Source organism: Podarcis gaigeae (assembly GCF_964106915.1).
Source record: "Podarcis gaigeae genome assembly, chromosome: Z".
NCBI classification, from domain to species: Eukaryota; Metazoa; Chordata; class Lepidosauria; order Squamata; family Lacertidae; genus Podarcis; species Podarcis gaigeae.
The window spans coordinates 28930840-28951598 of NC_139691.1; the positions used below are offsets into that span (position 1 = coordinate 28930840).

General features: G+C 45.0%; 1 protein-coding gene across 1 annotated transcript; it reads left to right on the top strand.

Moving 5' to 3' along the window:
- Positions 1-5923: 5923 nt before the first annotated feature.
- LOC310836153 (DNA excision repair protein ERCC-6-like) lies at positions 5924-13713 on the top strand. The gene is made up of 2 exons (XM_083721059.1): positions 5924-6367; positions 9840-13713. The coding sequence occupies exons 1-2, from the start codon at positions 6315-6317 to the stop codon at positions 13387-13389; spliced, it is 3603 nt and encodes a 1200-aa protein (XP_083577185.1). The 5' UTR covers positions 5924-6314; the 3' UTR covers positions 13390-13713.
- The last annotated feature ends 7046 nt before the right edge of the window (positions 13714-20759 follow it).

Below are 20759 nucleotides of genomic sequence, written 5' to 3' on the forward strand. Positions count from 1 at the left end.
TCAGCATCCTGTCACGTGGTCCGGGTCAGTGTCAGGGCTGCAGAGAAGACAGGGGAAAAGGGAGGGGACTGAAACTGCGCGTGCGTAGAGAGCCCTGGCCAATGAGAGCGCAGCCTTCACTCTGAGGGGAGTAGAAAGGAGGGCGACGGGAAGAGCTCTTCCTCCAGCCTAAGGGGTGCTGGTACTGGGTGGTGACGTCACGGCCATGTGAGTAAGGCGGGGGCGCCTGTGAGTGCTCGCTTTGGGATTTTGAAGCACTGCCCCCTACAGGGAAGCAGAGGCAACTGACTGGCGCTGATCGCTCGCTCACGTGTCGGTTCCAATTTGTAGTGTAGTTTTTTGGAACGCGCAGTGATATTTGAGGATGTAATGGACAGAGCAAACATGCTTCTAAGTCTTCAATAAAGATTTGTTACTGTTCCATCCTTTCTCCCAAATGAGCCCAAGGCATCAAGCAGTAAAGAAGAAAAACAATGCAATTAATTAAAAATTAAACAAAAAGCTCAGTAGCTACAGCCAGTGCATTTTAAAAAAATGTTTAGAGGTACTCTCATTTTGACTCAAGAAAACCACCATTTTATAGTTCAAATGGGGGGGGCGGGGGATACAGTAAATGGACAAAAGTACAGAGATTCACAAAATGTTTAGGGGTATGCATACTTCTGTGTCCCTCCAGGAAAAAGCACTGGGTGACAGCATGAGACTCTTAATCTCAGGGTTGTAGATTCGAGCTTCACACTGGGCAAAAAAAATCCAACATTGCAGGAAGTTGGAGCAGATGATCCCTCATCCCTTCCAATCCTACTATTCTATGATTCTGTCTTTAAAAACATTTAAAACAGGAATATTTAAAAACAACAGAAAACAACAAACCCACCATTCACAACTTTCAAATTCAGGACTGCTAGCTTGGCCCTACAACCATGGGTGCCATGGGCTGTAGGTGCCATGCTGCATGCATGGCCCTGGAACTGAAATATGTGGGTGCCCGTCCCCTTCATGGGGAATTTAGTGGGTGCTTGGGCACCCAGGGCATCAGGGAGTTGGCACCTATGTTCAGGTTAGTTTCAACCACACTGGTTCTCTTTACTGGCTCCCACTCCCCTCCAGATCATTAGCACAAATGTTAACTTTGATAGAATCTGTTATGAGACTGTGATGCAAACAGCCTGCAGAAGGATAATCATGCTGTTATGTACTGAAGTTCTCACCCTGGGCCAGCAGGGGGATACTTTAGATAGTTTTCACTCAGGTCCACTTATGCAAATAAGGAATTGAAAGTGATATTCAGTGATTGGATAGTTACAGAAAGCTGTTACTGTTGTTTATAGTTGAGCTCTATATACCGTATTTTTCACCCTATAGGACACACTTTTTCTCCTCCAAAAATGAAGGGGAAATGTGTGTGCGTCCTATGGGGCGAATGCAGGCTTTCGCTGAAGCCTGGAGAGCGAGAGGGGTCGGTGCACACCGACCCCTCTCGCTCTCCAGGCTTCGCGGACCTCTCCGCAAGCAGCAGGAGCGCTTCCGCTGCTTGCGGAGAGTGGCCTGCATGCTGAAACCACACGCTGAGCTCAGCGTGTCCAGGCTTCGCGGACCTCTCCGCAAGCAGTGGGAGCGCTCCCGCTGCTTGCGGAGAGTTGCCTCCATGCAGAAGCCTGCGCGCGCTGAGCTCAGCGCGTCCAGGCTTCGCGGACCTCTCAGCAAGCCGCGGGAGCCAGCGCTGGACTCCCACGGCTTGCAGAGAGCTCCCTGTTCGGGGGCTGGGGTCGGGGGAAGCTCGGGCCTCCCCCGCCCCAGCCCCGCGCCTGGGGGGGAAATAATTTTTTCCCCTTTATTTCCTCCAAAAAAAACTAGGTGCGCCTTATGGGACGGTGCGTCCTATAGGACGAAAAATACGGTAATCAGGCTGGCTGAACCCTTCAGCCCAGTTCTGTTCTGGCCTGTGAATAAACAAGAGCTGTCTGAAGAATTGCTGTGTCGTCTGATATGGTCACCCACGACTTAACACATGCATGTCTACTAAAAGTTAAATCCCACTGAATTCAATAGAGTTTGCCCCCTGTTAAGTATAGGATTGCAAGTTTAGCATTCATCCGATTCCCTCCCACCCCCCAAAAATATCCACAGGAAGTGATAAGCAGGCATATTACATTAATGTCCATCACTGAACCTCTCCCCGCTCCAAGCTGACAATTCACATTCTGCTGATTTTCTGCCATTTTATGAACACTCTGCAGTCTTGGCTGAAGTTTTCCTCTGAAGTTGGGTGTATGTTTAACTTCACTTGATGAAACAGTTTCAGCCACCTTCATCTCCCTGGCCAGTAGCCTCGGGCAAAAAAAGGAAACGAGAAACCAAAGAAGCCGGGAAGTGGGAAACATCTGTCTGGATTTTCATTTCATTAGCCTTCTTACTGAGCATTCCAGATTATTGCTTTATATTACATAAGAAATGTGCAAAGACGCTCTCAAGGCAAATCTTTAAAAATGTAGTATAAACACTGACAACTGGGAATCACTGGCCTGCAAGCGTTCCAATTGGAGAAAAGCCTCTACCAAAGGCATCATGAACTTTGAAGAAGCACAAAATCAGGATAAAAGGGAGAAACAAGCTAAGAGGAAGGCAGAGCCATGGCTAGGGAGGAGGTCTAGCAAGGGTTTCTGCTCCAGGTGAAACCTCCAGAAGGGCGCCATTGAGGCTCCCAGCCTCCCAGGATGTCTGGGCTTCAGCCAGAGAGAAAGATGAAAAAGTGAAAGGTAGCCACAAATTCCACCCTTTGCCTTTCCCCATGAAGCTGAAGAAGGCTCATTTACAACTCGATCCAGGCTGAGGGGGAGTTGGAAAATCTGGAGATGCTGTGTGGTTCTCCCCAGCGAAGCAGAAAATAGAAATCCCCTGTGGGTTTGCTACTGTATGAGAAAGAAATTCTGGAGGGATAGAGGGAGGGGCAGGAAGCTGAGGAAGAGAATCAGTTGGCCTGGATCAGAGGTTTTCAACCTTTTTAAATCACGGCTCCCTTGACCAACTACTGTATTTTTCGCTCTATAACACACACCCGACCATAACACACACGTAGCTTTCAGAGGAGGGAAATCCGTAGGCATGCCACCCGTAGGCATTTCCTCCATAACACGCACATAAATTTCCCCTTACTTTCTAGGAGGAAAAAAGTGAGTGTTATGGTGCAAAAAATACAGTAAATTCTTTTTGCAGTACCCTGTAGGGCTCAGGAGCCCAGATATGTCACCCCTTGCCTACAGAGCTGGCAGCCTCTCACCCTTTTTCAAACACTATTCCTTGTGGAGTGTTACCTCAGCCTCCTCTCCTCCCCCCTCTCCTTGGGAGTCCTCCAGGCCAGGGGTGGAGGAAGGGGTGTGTGGTGGGTGTGGGACGCCCCGGGTGTCACCTCTGAAAGGGGTGACAAAATGCTGGGTGGCACTCACCACAGGGCCTGCAGCGCACCTGAGCCACGCACCTCTCCTGGGAGTGACTCGGTGGCTTGAGTGTGTGCAGGCTCTGCACTGTCCAAACGGTCTGCTCACTGCCTCCACCCCAGCTGTAGGGCAGCTGAGTGGGAGGAGGCAGGCAGACTCTGGAGGGCCGTGGTGTGCCCTGCCCCTATGGGCAGCTTGCCCCGCCCCTGGGCGCACCGCCCCAGGTGCCTAAGTGGCTTCCTCCACCGCTGCTCCAGGCAGCGGCTGCTGCTGCCCTGATCTCTAAGCTGTCCCCCTCCTCCCCAAAGAAAGGTACCTCCGCATACAGCCCCACAGGACCTGGGAAGAAGATGCCCCCAGCCTCAGTGACCCAACGGAGACTGGCCAAACTTTACCTTGAGAAGCAGCAGTGGCAGCAGTGGGCACTGCTGGGACTGCATAGAGGAAAAGCCTTCAGCACAGCACTCGGCACTCGGCTCCAAGGCAGGCCTTGCACACAGCAAGCACAATAACAGCCAGCGCAGTACCTGCCTGCCAACCTGGCCTCCCACTTGTCTGTCCATTTCCAACAGCAGGGACTGGTAGACTAGCTGGCTGGGTTCCCTCACCCACTTGCTTGCTTACTCCGAGGGCACCTCAGTTCCTGGGCACCAGCACCCCCTGGCCAGCCCCAGAGGCACCATTCGCCTGGAGAGCTTGTAGCCAGGGTTGCAACAAACAGCTGTGCAAACCTTTCTGTAAGCAGAGATGCAAGAGGGTTTCAGAGGAGGGAGGGAAGGAAGGAGGGACAGAGGCCAGTGTTGCCCACGGCACCCCTAACCATCATTCAAGGCACCCCAGCATAGTGGTTGAAAACCCCTGGACTAGATGATCCTTAGGGTGACAGCAGTCACGAAATTAAAAGACGCCTGCTTCTTCGGAGAAAAGCGATGACAAACCTAGACAGCATCTTAAAAAGCAGAGACATCACCTTGCCAACAAAGGTCCGTATAGCTATGGTTTTCCCAGTAGTGATGTATGGAAGTATCTATGGAAGTATGATGTATGGTGCTGGAGGAGACTCTTGAGAGTCCCATGGATTGCAAGAAGATCAAACCTATCCATTCTGAAGGAAATCAGCCCTTAGTGCTCACTGGAAGGGTAGATCATGAAGCTGAGGCTCCAATACTTTGGCCACCTCATGAGAAGAGAAGACTCCCTGGAAAAGACTCTGATGTTGGGAAAGATTGAGGGCACAAGAAGGGGGCGACAGAGGACGAGATGGTTGGACAGTGTTCAATTCAAAACCTGACCTCAGATAGACAATTGCTGCACATGGAAGTTCTACTTTTGACAAACAATTTGCTTTTACTAGAAAGGGATGATCTTTTTGACTTTGGTCATGCAGTCATAGTTCTTCCTAGGATTCCTTTGCATTAAAATGATATATTACCTACTTTTTACCCCCTTTATGAATAAATGTATTGAGGTGTGTGTATGTGTTTGTTTGTTTGTTTGTTTGTTTGTTTGTTTGTTTGTTTGTATGTATGTCTGCAAACACACATCCGGGGCGTGGGTATTTGACCTGGGTGACAGAAAACCTAGGAAGGCACGTTTGTCAAATCCTCACCTTGATCAATTTCCACCCGGAAACCTATGTCCCCAATGTGGAAGGATGTGTGAATCCAGAATTGGCCTCCACAGTCACTTAAGGACACACTGTTGGAAGATTGGAAGACAATTTCATTCGACTACAAATGATAGCCAATGAAGAAAATGACCTATTAGGTAACAAGACAATTCTGAGCATAGATGCGAACTCTGAGCATAGATGCCTGAGCACCCACATAATTCCTCACGAAGAGGCAGGGCACCCACAAATTTTTGTGCCAGGGCCATGCACGCTGCATGGCACCCACAGCCCCAGGCACCCATAGTTGCGGGGCCAAGTTGGCACTCCTGAGTCTGAGTCAACATGAGAGGCTTCTGGATTGTCTCTATTTTCATATATGGTTAGGATTGCGCTGTTGGTAATGCAATGAATAGAACAGTATCTTGGAGATCACAAAGTGAGAATGTTGAAGCTCAAAAGTGGCAGCACATTGTTCTTTTCATCCCCATTTTATCCTTACAACAACCCTGTGAGGTAGGCTAGGCTGAGAGACTGTGGCTGGCCCAAGGTAACCTTCTGAGTTTCATGGCTCAGCAGGGATTTGAATCCTGGCCTCCAACATTCTAACTGCTACAGGACACTGTGGCACAGCATTCTTTAATTGCCTGTAGGTGATTTTTAAATGGCTAAAAAGTTGCAGTCCTTTATCCTGTGAATCCAATGCTGTCGATGAGACTTCATTTTGAATACATGGATAGTACAGTACTGCGGTTTAACTGTAAAGTACTGTGCAGGCCTACTCAGAAGTAAGTCTCATTAAAGCCTAAATAATATTTTTCATACGAAATACGATCTGAATTAGGAAGAGCATCAATGCTCCTCTTTTCTTCTCCAGTCACAGCTCTTGCCCCCAAATCATACATTCCTCAATGTTTTGTATGGTCACGACGGCGCGGGAGCAGCCGGAGTAAAACGAAACCAGGAACCGAACTTCCACACATCTGAATTGTGACTCTACAGTTTTATCTCAGTGGCGCGAATGAATGAATGAATGGTGTGAATGAACGAATAAACACTGAATGAGCCTCCACCTCCTTCTGGAATGAGAACGCCTCCTTGTATAGCCTCTGCGTTCGGAAAGAGCTGAAAGGCTAAAAACTTCGTGCCTCTTTTGCATTCCGCTCAGTGATAGGCTGGGAAGGTTAAGGAAGTAGACGCTGCTGCTTGCCGCGCAGTTTTGAAATCTCATTGGCGGCCGGTTCCGTGTTTGTTTCTGCTGCGAAAGTATGGCTGAGCCGTTGGGCACAGATAATCCTGAGCGGGATGAACAGTACCGGAGGTAAACGAAAAGGATTTGGAACGGGAGGGTGATTCTGCATTTAAGGTTTACTTCTGAGCTAAGATTCCAGAGCGTTTCTCCTTCCCCGGATAAGAAATGTGATAACGCCGTTTCTCCTGGGCACGTGGGAGACTGTGCAATCCTAGCACTTGCCCGGTGGACTCAGTTGGTCTTACTTCTTACTTCTGAATACACCTGTGTATGGTAACTTTGCGGAGCTATGATATTCGAAATATTTAATTACAGTTATTTCAATGATTACTAGCTCACATTTCAGGGTGCACAAGTTCCCTTGGCAGGTTACAGCAGATCTAAAAAATGCAGTGTTAAAATTCCAGGATGTAAAACAGCAGCAAAAACAATTAATAGCGTTAAAATAACAGCAGGTCAGAAAGTTATTCAAAATAACAATAGTAAAATGTAGGTAGCCCTGCTGGCTTATTTTTATGAGGGGGAGGGAGGACCCAGTACAGAATAGCTTTATTTCCACCACTCAGAATGTCCTAAAATATAGCATACAGTGATACCTCTGGATGCGAATGGGATCCGTTCCAGAGTCCCGTTTGCATCCTGAAGCGAACGCAACCTGCGCGTGCGCGGGTTGCTGCTTCCGCACGTGCCGTCATTTTGAGCGTCTGCGCGAGCGACGAAACCCGGAAGTAACATGCTCCATTACTTCCGGGTCGCCGCAGAGCGCAACCCGAAAATATTCATCTGCACGTGCCGTCATTTTGAGCGTCTGCGCGAGCGGCGAAACCCGGAAGTAATGTGCTCCATTACTTCCGGGTCGCTGCAGAGCGCAACCCGAAAATATTCATCCTGAAGCATATTTAATCTGAGGTATGACTGTACAAGCTTTTTGAGTTCTTCATGCTGGATGTTAAAGGGTGTGTACAGAGAAAAAGCAGAAGCTCCAAAATCTACCATTTTTAAGATACCCACTGCATGCATTTAAAGCACATTGCTTCCCCCAAATTATCATGGGAACTATAATTTGTTATAAGTACTCTGGGTTAAACCACAGAGCCTAGGACTTGCCGATCAGGAGGTCGGCGGTTCGAATCCCCGCAATGGGGTGAGCTCCTGTTGCTCGGTCCTGGCTCCTGCCAACCTAGCAGTTCGAAAGCACGTCAAAGTGCTAGTAGATAAATAGGTACCGCTCCAGCGGGAAGGTAAACAGCATTTCCATGCGCTGCTCTGATTTGCCAGAAGCGGCTTAGTCATGCTGGCCACATGACCCGGAAACTGTATTCCGGCTCCCCCGGCCAATAAAGCGAGATGAGCGCCACAACCCCAGAGTCGGTCACTACTGGACCTAATGGTCAGGGATCCCTTTACCTTACTGAGAATTGTAGCTCTTTGAGGGAAACTACAGTTCTCAGGATTCCTTGTTGGAAGCCATGTGCTTTAAATATGTGGTGTGCCTCTGCCCTAACACTACAATGTCCACTCAGAAGTATATAAAGTGGTACCTCTGGATGTGAACGGAATCTGTTCTGGAGCCCCGTTCGCATCCTGAAGTGAATGCAACCCGCGTTTCTGCGCATGCGCGTGGTGTCATTTTGAGCGTCTGTGTGAGTGGCGAAACCCGGAAGTAATGCGTTCTGTTACTTCTGGGTCACCATGGAGCACAACCTGAAAACGCTCAACCCAAAGCTACTTGAACCTGAGGTATGACTGTATATCAGTGAATTCAATGGTACTTACTCTCATAGGACTGCAGCCTTAATCAGGTTAGGTTCTGCTTGGTGTAAAAAATATTTCAAGATGCATGGAAAGCTGCTGAGGCAAAGAAACATTCCTCTATATTTTGAAAATATAAAATCTACCAAGTATCTGTTAAATCTCCAGCTTTGCAAATATAACGATTACTGTGTTTGTGTTTTTACTTCTGCTCACTTTAAGTTCCTGATTGTTCCTTTGCAATCACATCTGTACCTGCCCCTCAACCTTGTGTTCAGATTAGGACCCATACTGGGCTTAATTAAAACCAGAGGTTTCCCATTGCTGATAAAAGCTCAATGACATGGTTAATCCTGTGATTTGGCCTTTTAAAAAGAGAGAGAGAGAGAGACTTTTGGTGGTGTCACTGCAGTTCTGTAAGACCCTATCTGTGCTATATATTTAATACCAGCTGAAACAGCCATGGCTTCCCCTAAAGACTTCTGAGGGTGCTGAGAGTCTCCTGATTCACTTCACAGAGTTGTTAGAAGACCCCTATTTTCCTCATAGAGCTACATTGGTTCCCTGGGAAGAGGGATTGCTATGTGGAAAACAGGGATCTTCTAACAACTCTCAACACCCTTAACAAACTACAGTTCCCAGAATTCTTTAGGGGTAGCCATGACTATTTAAAGTGGTTTCTTAGAGATTTAAATGCATAGGTCAGGTGGGGTCTTGTGGAACTGCACTGACACCATCCAAAATACTGTGTCCTTGGGCAGATGAGGCCTAATTCTCTCTGGAGAAACTTACCAAAACTTCACTTCTAATTTTTCCAACGCAATCCTATTTAGTCTACTCAAAAGCAAGTCCTGTTGAGTTGAAGTGATCTTTGGGTGTTAGATGGAATAAGACAGTTGGAAACAAGGTCTGGGCAGAAATCACAGAAATGTCCAGGAAAATCCAGACGTTTGGCAACCCATGTCAGAAGTCTAGATTTTGGTGAATTTCCTTAAAAATAGCTCAAAAACGGCAATGTTTTTCTAGTTGAGATTTTGCAAAACAAGCTCAACAACTTTTGTGTCCGGTTTTCACTTTTTGAAATAAAATATTGCAACCCTAGTGTTGAACATCTTTTTATTCCACAAAGGTTTTAATATTTTATATTTATTTCTTTAGAAACTGCTTAATCAAACAAATCTTTAAGCAGTGTGGATCAAACAATTATCAGTATTACACAAATGAATTCAGCAAATATTGGTAGACTAATATGTGTCTGGACAGGATTTCTGAATTTAAAAAAGGGTTTTAGCAGATGTCTAGTATCAGAAAGCAAGGCTATCTGTCTAGCATTGATTGGAAGGGAAAGCATACATGGTGCCATGCTGAAAGATAAACTCCTAGCAAATGCAGAATGAACATTATATGGCACTTATAGAAGTGCAAGTCTTGCAGATCAAAGTGCTTGAGCTAGAACACATGGAGCAAGTAAATGATTCTAGTAAACTGGTCCCAATTTTTTTATATAATTTCTAATGCTGTGTGTGATTGGTCTCTGAGTTTTTAGAGCTATTGTGTTTATCTCTTTGATATTTGATTTATTTTTACTATTAAATTTGTGATTTTTGTAGCACGCTACATACTATATATGTGTGTGAAAATAAATAATAAACAATAAATGACAGTTGTTTTGTAGGCATGCTATATCGTGTGAATCAAATGCATGGGTGCTACTGTCCTTCCTACATTTTAAGACCCTGAGTTGATTTTTGCAGGGTATTTCTGACTCTTCAAACTTTATATTTTGCAGATTTGTCTCCCAAGCAAAGCAGGAAGCAAAAAATGGCAATCTGGAGGAATCTCTCTCCCTTCTGAGGAAGGCGCATCAAATCTATCCCTGTGAAAAGCTGACAAGAAAAATGAAAAAAGTTGAGGAAGCATTAGCTTCACTAGCCCTGGATCAGGAAGATGATGCCTTTGTGGACGTCTGTCAGAGTGGACTAATGTTGTTTGGAGAAATACATGACAAGCTATTTGACCACCAGAGAGAAGGGGTCGCCTTCTTATACAGTTTATACCGCGATGGAAGGAAAGGCGGTATCCTTGCAGATGACATGGGCTTGGGGAAAACCATTCAGATCATTGCTTTCCTCTCGGGCATGTTTGATGAAGAACTCATTCGGACTGTGCTGTTAATTATGCCACCTAGCCTTTTGAGCAACTGGCTTAAAGAGTTTGCCAAGTGGACTCCTGGGCTGCGAGTGGGTGTCTTTCATGGACCCAACAAGTATGAATGTGAGAGAAATCTAAAGAGGATCCAGAAGAGGAGTGGTATCTTGCTCACAACTTATCAGCTGGTCCTCAGCAGTTGGCAGCAGTTATCGAGCTTTGATGGGAAGGAGTTCATCTGGGACTACGTCATCCTTGATGAAGCTCATAAAATTAAAACACCATCTGCCAAAACGACAAAATCTGTGCATGCTATCCCTGCTCAAAACCGCATCCTGCTCACAGGCACTCCAGTCCAAAACAACCTAAAAGAACTCTGGGCTCTTTTTGACTTTGCTTGTCAGGGATCGCTTCTAGGCACGATGAAAACCTTCGGGATGGAATATGAAAAACCTATCATAAGAGCCAGGACAAAGAATGCAACCCAGGAAGAAAAAGCACTGGGACTTAAGATCTCTGAAAACCTGATGTCCATAATCAAGCCATATTTCCTAAGACGGAGTAAAGATGAACTACAGAACAAAGCTAAGCCTGAGCTCAAAATCAGTCTCCCAGAATATCAGAGCAAGACTGTTGCTTCTGAAATGCCTTCTCTGCCCAGAAAAAACGACTTCATTGTGTGGGTATACTTATCACCCATACAAAAAGAAATATATAGGGACTTTCTGTCTTTGGATCATATCCAAAAGTTGTTAATGACCACAAGGTCCCCACTTGCTGAACTGAATGTCTTGAAGAAACTCTGTGATCACCCCAGGCTGTTGTCAGCACAAGCATGTAGCAAACTTGGTCTGGAAGCTCCCAATTATAATATGGTGGATGGTGATGAAAACGATGAGCCTTCCAGCATGAAGAGAAACCTTAGGGACATTTTGGATGAGACTCTGATGGCGGAATCAGGAAAGCTGTCCTTCCTCATGGCCCTGCTGGAAAGATTGCAGGAGGAGGGGCACAGAACACTGGTGTTTTCTCATTCAAGAAAAATGCTGGATATTATAGAGCGCATTTTGACTCACAGGTCCTTTAAGCTAATGCGCATTGATGGAACAGTAAGCCAGTTGGAGGAGCGAAAAAGGAGAATTAGTGTCTTTCAGAAGAGCAAAGAGTACTCTGTGTTTCTGCTTACTACCCAAGTCGGTGGGGTTGGTCTAACCTTAACAGCAGCTACCAGGGTGGTGATTTTTGATCCTAGCTGGAATCCAGCTACAGATGCTCAAGCTGTAGACAGGGTTTACAGGATAGGGCAGAAGGACAATGTTGTAATCTACCGGCTAATTAGCTGTGGGACAGTGGAGGAGAAAATCTACAGAAGGCAAGTATTCAAAGACTCATTAATCCGACAAAGCATGGGAGATAGGAAAGACCCATACAGATATTTCACTATGCAAGAACTAAGGGAGTTGTTCACATTGGGAGATACTCAAAGCTCAGTAACACAGCTCCAGCTTCAGTCTTTGCATGCAAGCCAAAGAAAAACAGATAAGCAGCTGGACAAGCACATTGCGTATCTCCATTCACTGGATATATTTGGCATATCAGACCATGACTTAATGTACACACATGAAGCGGTTCATGGAGATGAAGTTGAGGATGAAGAAGTCCTCATGGACATTGAACACAGGGTACAGAAAGCCCAAGAGCTGGTACAGCTGGAATCCCAGCTAAAGGACCAACTGATGGGAAACCTCCGAAACACAACTGAAGGGGCATGGCTGAGAGAAATGGAATTGTCCACCCAGCCAAATAAAAAGCCATCAAAGCCTTCTCCGAATTATGCTCTCGTCCCACCTGTAACTGATGAACCCACAAGCAGTGAGAATATCAGTCTTGTAGGTAGCAGTGATGATGACATTGTCAATGTGAGTTCTAAGATGACAGAGCTACTTATTGAGGAGGATGAACGAGTGCTTCAGAACATAACTAATATGGATATCTCTGCATCCATGAACGAAGAATGCAAACCAGCCAGTCCACAAGAAGTAACTCCTATATCTTCTTTTACTCAAGACCATCCATTATCTTACAAGGAGAATTGCAGCCCTGCATGTCAGGTGGTTTCCCATGACCCACCTGCCGAGGCAAATGGCAAGTTTAACGATGCCCAAGTGGCCCCACTGGAGCAGTCATTTCACTATGTGCCTGATGATGATCTACAAACTACTCAAAACCATGATCAAAGTCATGTATCCTCTTCTTCTCGAGCTCACTTGTCTTTCCAGGTAAACTGCAGTTCTGAACTTCAAACAATCTGTCATGACCCTCCTGTCGAGGCAAATGGCATGCTTAGTGATATCCAAGGGGTCCCATTGCAGCAGTCATCAGAGGATGTGTCTAACCATGTCAAGCAACAAGGCGAGACTGACATGTCTCTCAATGTTTCTACAAGTCCACATGGAGAGGCAGGTGAAGCTGCTGAGCCAGGTGCCTCAGAAGCATCTCAACTGCAGACCAGTAAAATGTCAGACCTCAGTTTTGTGCAGAAATCTGGAATGAGTGTAATAATGGTTGGTGAGGCTCTATCTGGTTCTCCCCAGTGTGATTTCAGACTTGTCTTAGAAGATTCCGAGGATCAGTTGCAAGATATCTCAGGAGTGGAAATGTCATTGAAGGATACAGAGAACACAAGATTTCCACTGAATAGCCACTGTAGCTCTTGGGCTCACTCTTGGCTTCAGGAAAATTCGGACAACAGAAGTCTCCAAGCCAGCAAAAGTATAATGGGATCTATGGTTATTGGGGGCTCCGATGATGTGTTGATGAACAACAGTGAGCTTTCTTTTCAGCATAAAAATATGCCCGTTGAAATAATCGTTTCAAATAGTGAAGAGGATGATGATTGTTTTATAACTGATTGGGATGATAGCAAGCACAGACAAGAATCTCCCACAAACAAACTACCTGATATCATGTCAACGCCAAAGTCTAAATTGTCCACAACCAGCCTTTGTTTCTCTCCTAGGATAATAGTTAGTGGAAGAAGATCAACCGCTTCACGAAAATCCCTTGCTAGTATCCTATTGGATCAGGTGGAGGATATTGCAGAGACCATTGAATCCACCAGTTATATGTCTTGTGAAGATTCTTTTAAGCTTTACCTTGAAGCAGAAAAAACTCTGGACTATTGTGATTAGGAGTTGGAGTGGCTGGAAAAGGAGCCATCCAGTGAAATGATAGAGTCTGAGAGCAAAGCTAGAGTTTTACTACAGCAGTTTCCAGAGTTTTTATACTGTTACACTCACCCCTTTTATGGTAACCTTTTATTGATTCCTTCCAGAGCAGATTTTCATCCAATCACAGCAGTGGAAAGATGGACCTGCACTTTGAGGGAAATTGCTTCTGACATTGATCTGTAACATTTAAGGCCCAGCTTCTTTCACTTGGGGTGTGTGTATGTCTCTCTCTTTCGTAAAAACTAGCTGTTAAGATTTTAAAATAAACCTGGTTTAACTTTGAAAGCCTATTGTATTAGTTGCTCTTTCTTTTACCACATTTTAGTTAAGTGCCATCTACTTCTTTGTTCCCACAGAAGGCAAGGAGTCATTTCTTTCCAAGTAGATTTAGGGAGCCTGGGCTCGCCAAAACATTGCTGGATCACACCTCTCATAGTCCCTGGCATCACTTGGGCATACTGGCTGGGGCTGATGTGAGGTTTAAAAGTTCCTGCCTCTGCTTCAGAGGCTTAGTTCTCACCAAAATGTCCAAGCCTACATTTGGACTGTTCCTATGTTCACAGCTGGAGGATCACCAAACCGAATGCTCCTCATACTAAAAGTTCCCTGAAGAAAGTAAACTGGCGCGATAAAGGGGAAAGGTAAACTAGAGCTCGGCTGCATTACATCTAACAGATAAATAAGTGGGAAGGGCAGCGAACAAATTCTGGCATGGCTTTGGAGTTCAGGTAGAATAGAGACTGATGTTTTTAATGAATGAATGGGCCCACTAGCTCACCTTGCTTTTTTAGCTCTCCTGAAGCAGCAGGTAACCAAGTGCTTGCTGGTGATTGGTTCTGTTAGGAATCCCTTAAATCACAGGTGTATAAAATGAAAATGAGATATTGTATTAATGAAATAAAAATTCACCTAATCTAAGCTTGGTGCAGGCAAGATTGGTACGATTAAATGTTCCCCATGAACTGTTGGACATTCTCAAAAAGATTTCAGAGGAGATTATTCTGATTCTTCTAACCAGGTTTACACAAAATAAATACAGTATGATGTCAAAGTTATTTTTTCCTAAGTACTATATATACCTTAAAAAATTTTGGTTTAAAATTTGTTCTCCCCTTCCCCATCCTAGGTTGCAATCTAGCAGTGTCTGGGAATAAGTGCCATTGAAATTAAGAAAGGGAAGAGAGACCAGAAATTGGATAGCATGCTGGGTCTCAAACCATATAACGAAAATAAGAAAAAGAATAATACTCAAGAAATAAGTACACTTGAGTGTCTCTTTACAGTATCTTTTTGTTCATATAAAAATCTCATTTTCCTATTCTTTCACAACTCTTGTTTGATGCAAGATCCTTCCTATATTACACACTTCTGTTAAATGTCAGCTAAACCCTCATCCCCTGTTGAGAAAGACTGGCGGAATACTTTGTGGCACCTAGGTGCTTGGAGTGTTACCTGGTGAAAAACGTTTTGCTGCAGAAAAGCTATATAGTATTGTGTTCCTGTCTATCTTGTCCAAAATACGCTCGCTGGATGTGTCTGGGCTCCAGCTCTCATCATCCCTTACCTTGGCCATGCTGCCTAGAGTTTATGGGAACAAGTTTATAACAACATCTGGAGGACCAAAGGTTTCCTGCTTTAAACAGAGATCCATCACCATTTATGAGAATCTTTTAACATTTTATCCCATTTTTTCCTATCATAAGAGACCCCTATAGGTTGATGTCCCAAAGGACATGCATTTGTTTGACATACAACAATAACAAGCCAATCCTGGCTAGAGTACTATTCTTTTGTCATGAATTTATAAATATAGAACACTGACTAAGGTTACTGCTTTCCTCTGACTCATGCTTAGCTGACATCACTCCTCAGAAGAGGTAAATGGGCTTTAACGTCACTGGAAGCAACACAGCTGCATGCCTGTCAAGTTCTATTGATCTTCCATTCCGTCACAGAGTCGTCTCCCAGGGCTAAATTCTCCTCTGGCTTTGAAGCATCAGAGCATCTCTATTGATTTCACAGGATGTATTTTTATACTGAAAAGTTATGCCAATGTGTTCTAAGTGAAGTAGTTTTCAGGCTCAGGATTCACCTTTAACCCTAAGCCTTTACGACTCAAACCTGCTTTTAAAATTATTAGTTACTGTATGTATGTGTTGGGATCATCAGTAGGCTCCTCTGCAAACCTTCCAACTTCCTTGAGTTGTAATTATTTTTCCATAAGCTACTGCCTGTTGCAGGTCATAATCCCCCTGTGAACCCAGTAGCTTTGTTGATTAGGACAATGATTCCCAAACCCACCCCCTGAGGGTTTTGAGGGACCTCTTAAATGATTTTCTAAACCAGTGTTTCCCAAACTTTTTCTGACCGTGGCCCCCTTCTGACCTGATTTCCTTCCTGTGCCCCCCCCAAAGTAGCCAAAGGGGGGCAGCTGATAACTTAAATAGAATTACTTGTGAGTAACAGATTGGCCTAGGATTTAAATATGTGATATGTAGAAGACTATGGATAAAAGTTAAAATGAAAAGAAAGAAAGTTGTTAATTGACCAAGTAAATATTATGTGAAAATAGTTTTGGAAACTGCTACAATGATTGATATGGAAACTCAGCCGGGGGGGGTGGGATTCAAGGAAGTCACCCAACAATGATAACAAGAGTGGGATTATTACAGTTAGGATAAATGTGGTTTTTGTGTGTGTTTGTTGTTGTTTTTTGATGTTTTTCTTGTTTGTTGATATGTCTGTTATAAACTTGGAAAATTAATTTAAAAAATTTAAAAAAAACAAAACAAAGGGGGGCAGCTGCCTCCCAATAAGTAAAAATAAATATAAATATGAGGTTCTGCCCCCCTAACAAAAGCCTGTCCCCCTAACAAAAATCTTGCTACACCCATGCCCCCCCATCCTACTGATAGAAAGGTAGCTATTTAAATGTTTTGTTTGTAAATAGAACATGTTTTATTGATAATTTTTATAATTTATACAAAACATTTACATAAAATGTTAGGGACATAATGGAATGCTAAAGCATCAATGACAGATGACCATCCAACCTCCAAGGAAGGAGAGTCCAGAACCTCCTGAGGGAGATCCATCTTCCATGTATTATAAAAAGTAAACAACGCTTATTTGACCCCAGTTATTAGACACAGAGGGGGAAACCTACAGATACAGTCCAATATACAGCTGCTGCTGCTCCTGTGAGTGTTTGGTAAGACCACTCCCCCTGCAAGCCAATTCCATCAGGCCCAAGGGACGGGGCCTACACTCACACATACTCTGAGCAGCCAGTGGCGTAGCGTGGGGGGTGCAGGGGGGCCAGCTGCACCGGGCACAACATCTGGGGGTTAGGGCTAGGGAGCGCAAATCCACGGGTTAGGGGGCGCAAATACCTTGCCTTGCCCCGGGTGCTGACAACCCACGCTACGCCACTGTGAGCAGCTCTCTGCAGCAAGTGGTGAAAATGTTTTTAAATGTTTAAAATGTGTTCTTAATCTGCTGCACCTCAAATGGTGGTTTTTAAAAATATTTTCTTTCTCTTTGGGGTAGGACAAATGTTTAGTCGGGGCAGGGAGTAGTTCAATTTGAGCATAATTGTTTCTTGCTTTGTTTCACTATTTTGTTAAGTTATTTTATGGTTTGTATTTTGCTCCCCCCCCTTTATTAAATTTTATTGTTACTGTTCACATTAACACACCATACAGAAAAAGAAAATAAATTTCCATCACCACCAAAGAAAAAAAGAGAATTAGTACATCAGCTAAAGGTAAAGGGACCCCTGACCATCAGGTCCAGTCATGGCTGACTCTGGGGTTGCGGCGCTCATCTCACTTTATTGGCCGAGGGAGCCGGCGTACAGCTTCCGGGTCATGTGGCCAGCATGACTAAGCCGCTTCAGGAGAACCAGAGCAGCGCACGGAAACACCGTTTACCTTCCCGCCGGAGCGGTACCTATTTATCTACTTGCACTTTGATGTACTTTTGAAATGCTAAGTTGGCAGGAGCAGGGACCGAGCAACGGGAGCTCACCCCATCATTGGGATTCGAACCGCCGACCTTCTGATCAGCAAGTCCTAGGCTCTGTGGTTCAACCCACAGTGCCACCCGCGTCCCTAGTACATCAGCTAGTGACCTTCAAAACATAAAATAAAAGTGGTCTTTTTCTATCTACCAGATTTCCCATCTATTCCTTGTTACAGATTCTGTATTACAGTCATACCTCGGGATAGATACGCTTCAGGATAAGTATTTTCGGGTTACGCTCCGCGGCGATCCAGAAGTAACAGAGCACGTTACTTCCAGGTTTCGCAGCTCATGCATGCGCAGACAGTCAAAATGACATCACATGCATGCGTGGAAGCGGCAACGTGCAGACGCGTCTTACATTCTGTTCAGGATGCGAACAGGGCTCCAGAATGGATCCCGGATCCCATTCGCATCCTGAGGTACCGCTGTAATTGTTCGCTGCCATTGCATAACAAGTTTTGTTCAATTTCAATATCCCTTGATCCATTCATTGGTTTTACCACATTTTAACACTTTTTAAATGCATTTTGCTTTTTAAGGGGAAAGGGTCAGGGCTGCCTGGGAGTGGGCCTCAGCCAACAGAATGTCTGGGGCAGGTTCCACAGTGGGTAATGTATTGGGACACCTGATTTCAGTGATCACGGGCAGGAGGAGGAGTTATGCTAAGACCAGACCATGTCATTACTGAGGAGGCAGGCTTAGTTGTTGTTGGAGGACTATCCCTGCCTCCAGGTCTGGTCCTGACTGGAAGGATACTGGAATCAGCAAGGGAAACCCACATGACCTGAGGGAACCAGAGGGCCTTCTCGTTAGTGGCACCCACCCTGTGGAATGCCCTCCCATCAGATGTCAAGGAAGCTATCATATTTTTAAAAGACATCTGAAGGCAGCCCTGTTTGGGGAAGTTTTAAATATTTAATGCTGTATTGTTTTTAACACTCGATTGGAAGCCACCCAGAGTAGCTGGGGAAACTCAGCCAGACGGGCAGGGTATAAATAATAAATTATTAGTATAATTACAAAAGGTGCAGAGGGAGTTCTGTATATATGGGAGAACTTTAAAAAGCAAGTGGTCCTCACTGACCTGGTGCAAAAAGATCTTCTTATCCAGAGGAGCCCTGACTGCCTAGAAGGATAAAATGTTATAGCCCCCTACAGCCTTACCTGGGAGTAGAGTCCACTGAACTCAGTGTGTCTTTCTTCTGATTAGACACTTAGTTGTTTGCTAGATGCAAATCAGCAGCACCAGATGACCCCACTCGACTTGGCGCTGGGGTGGATTTCACCCCACGTCTTGCAGAGCCGGGGCCAGGCTGCCACCAGGTCCAGCACTGGTGGCAACAACAAGCAGCTCTGACTCGCCCAGCTCTACTCATTGCCACCCCACCACCACATTTACCTGAGCTGGGGGCTCTCAATCATGGGCTCTACTGGTCAAAAAACAAACTAGGACTGCTTGAATAAAATGCATGTGGCAAAAAGGCGTGATAGGCCCTGGTGGTGCTCTTAACCGCTTGTGATTGGCCAAGCAGATAGCGAGGCAATCAGGATTTTTTCTTCTTTTAAAATATAATTTTTCTTCTTCACTTCTCACTTTGTGGCCCCCTAGCCTTGTGCTGTGATTTTATGTGATTTTCACCCGTGGCCCCCTTGAAATATCCAGGGAACCCCCAGAGAGCCATGTGGCCCCCAGTTGGGAAACATTGTTCTAAACTACCTTTTTATTGCTTCTGCTTTGTGTTTAATTGTACTATAATTTTAATTCCATAGAATTCAAATCTAACATGTTTTTTCATAGAATTATAAGATAAGAAGAAATAAAATTCAAATTAAAAATCAGTATAAATACTTAATGCAGTGGATGTGCTGTCTCCTGTCTTCAACCACAATTACACACACACACACACACACACACACACACACTGCAGATCACCTGAATGAAGCTCATGGACCTCATGGATCACAGTCGGGACACCCTTGAGTATTGCCTATACCAGGGGTGATGATCCTGCTGAACTACAGTTCCCATTTTTCCTAATAGTCAACCATGCTGGCTGGGGTTGATGGGAGTTGGAATCTAGCAGGACCTAGAAGGCCAAAGATTTCCCCACGCCTTGCCTACACTGGCTGATTTCAGGGTTTCAGATGGGACAATTCCCAGGCTTACCTGGAAACGCCAGGGATCGAACCTGAGACTTGCATATAAGGCCACTGAGCTACATCCTTCCTTAACTTGCTATTACTTGTCCCATCACTTATTTTCCCTCCTCTTTTACCTTAACAGTTCACTGCCCTTGCCTATCCCAACATCAAATTCTTTCTCTTGCTGGCAGACTTTGGCTTTATTTTCATGGTGGCAGCTTTGTACTAAATTTGGGGCTCATCAGTTCCAGGCTGAGAGTCTCCCATATGCAGGCTGAACCAGCCCCAGGGTTTCTGGTGGGGGCACCCCTTCATACCTCAGCCAAACTTAGCAGCTCCATACCATATATTTAAAGCACATCCAATGCACATTTAAATTGCATGGCTTTCCCCAAAGAATCCTGGCAACTGTTGTTTTCACCTTACAGAGAAACAGTTCTCAGCATACCTAACAAACCACAGTTCCCAGGATTCTTTGGGGGAAGCTGTGTGCTTTAAATGCATACTGGGTGTGCTTTAAATGTATGGTGTGGACTGCTCTCTATGTGTTGGGTCATCTTCTTCTTTGGCAATCACTTGTAACTGAGTAAGATTGTGTTCCATGAACACAGTGAGTCCGTAAGTGACTGTAGAGGCCAATTCTGGATCCACACATCCTTCCACAATGGGGACGTAGGTTTCCAGGAAGGAGTTGATCATGGTGAAGGTTTGCCAAATGTGTCTCCCTCTTAGCTCATTTCTCCCTTTCATCTTGAGTTTGAGCATCTTCAAAATCCATGACACCTTTGGTAAAGGCTGTTCTCCAGTTGGAGCACTTGCAGGCCGTATATTCCATGTTCTAAAATTTGTCTTTTATGACCACTGGGTGGTAATCCAGTCAGAGAAAAGCAGAGGCAGACTATGTTTAAGGCACCTTTTCTAGCTCCTCCCCCTTTTCAGGGTGAGCAGAGTGGATCCTAATAGGGCTGCTCAGTCATGGATACAGCTGCCAAGATGCTCAACTGCCTCATTCCTTGACTCAGAGCGACTGAATCTGTATCCACTGTCCATGTGCCATTTCATGACTAGGGGCTTCCAGATTTCACGGTCCTGCCCCAATTACAATTTGCTGATCGCCATGGGACTTTTTGGGGTTTGGGTTTTTGGAAGATGCCTGTGCGTGA

What these genes read in the sequence shown, in the direction of transcription:
- LOC310836153 (XM_083721059.1), top strand. Translation starts at nt 6,315, where the DNA reads ATGGCTGAGCCGTTGGGCACAGATAATCCTGAGCGGGATGAACAGTAC. An exon ending in CGGGATGAACAGTACCGGAG is followed by an intron (nt 6,368 to 9,839) that starts GTAAACGAAAAG and finishes TATATTTTGCAG; the next exon opens with ATTTGTCTCCCAAGCAAAGC.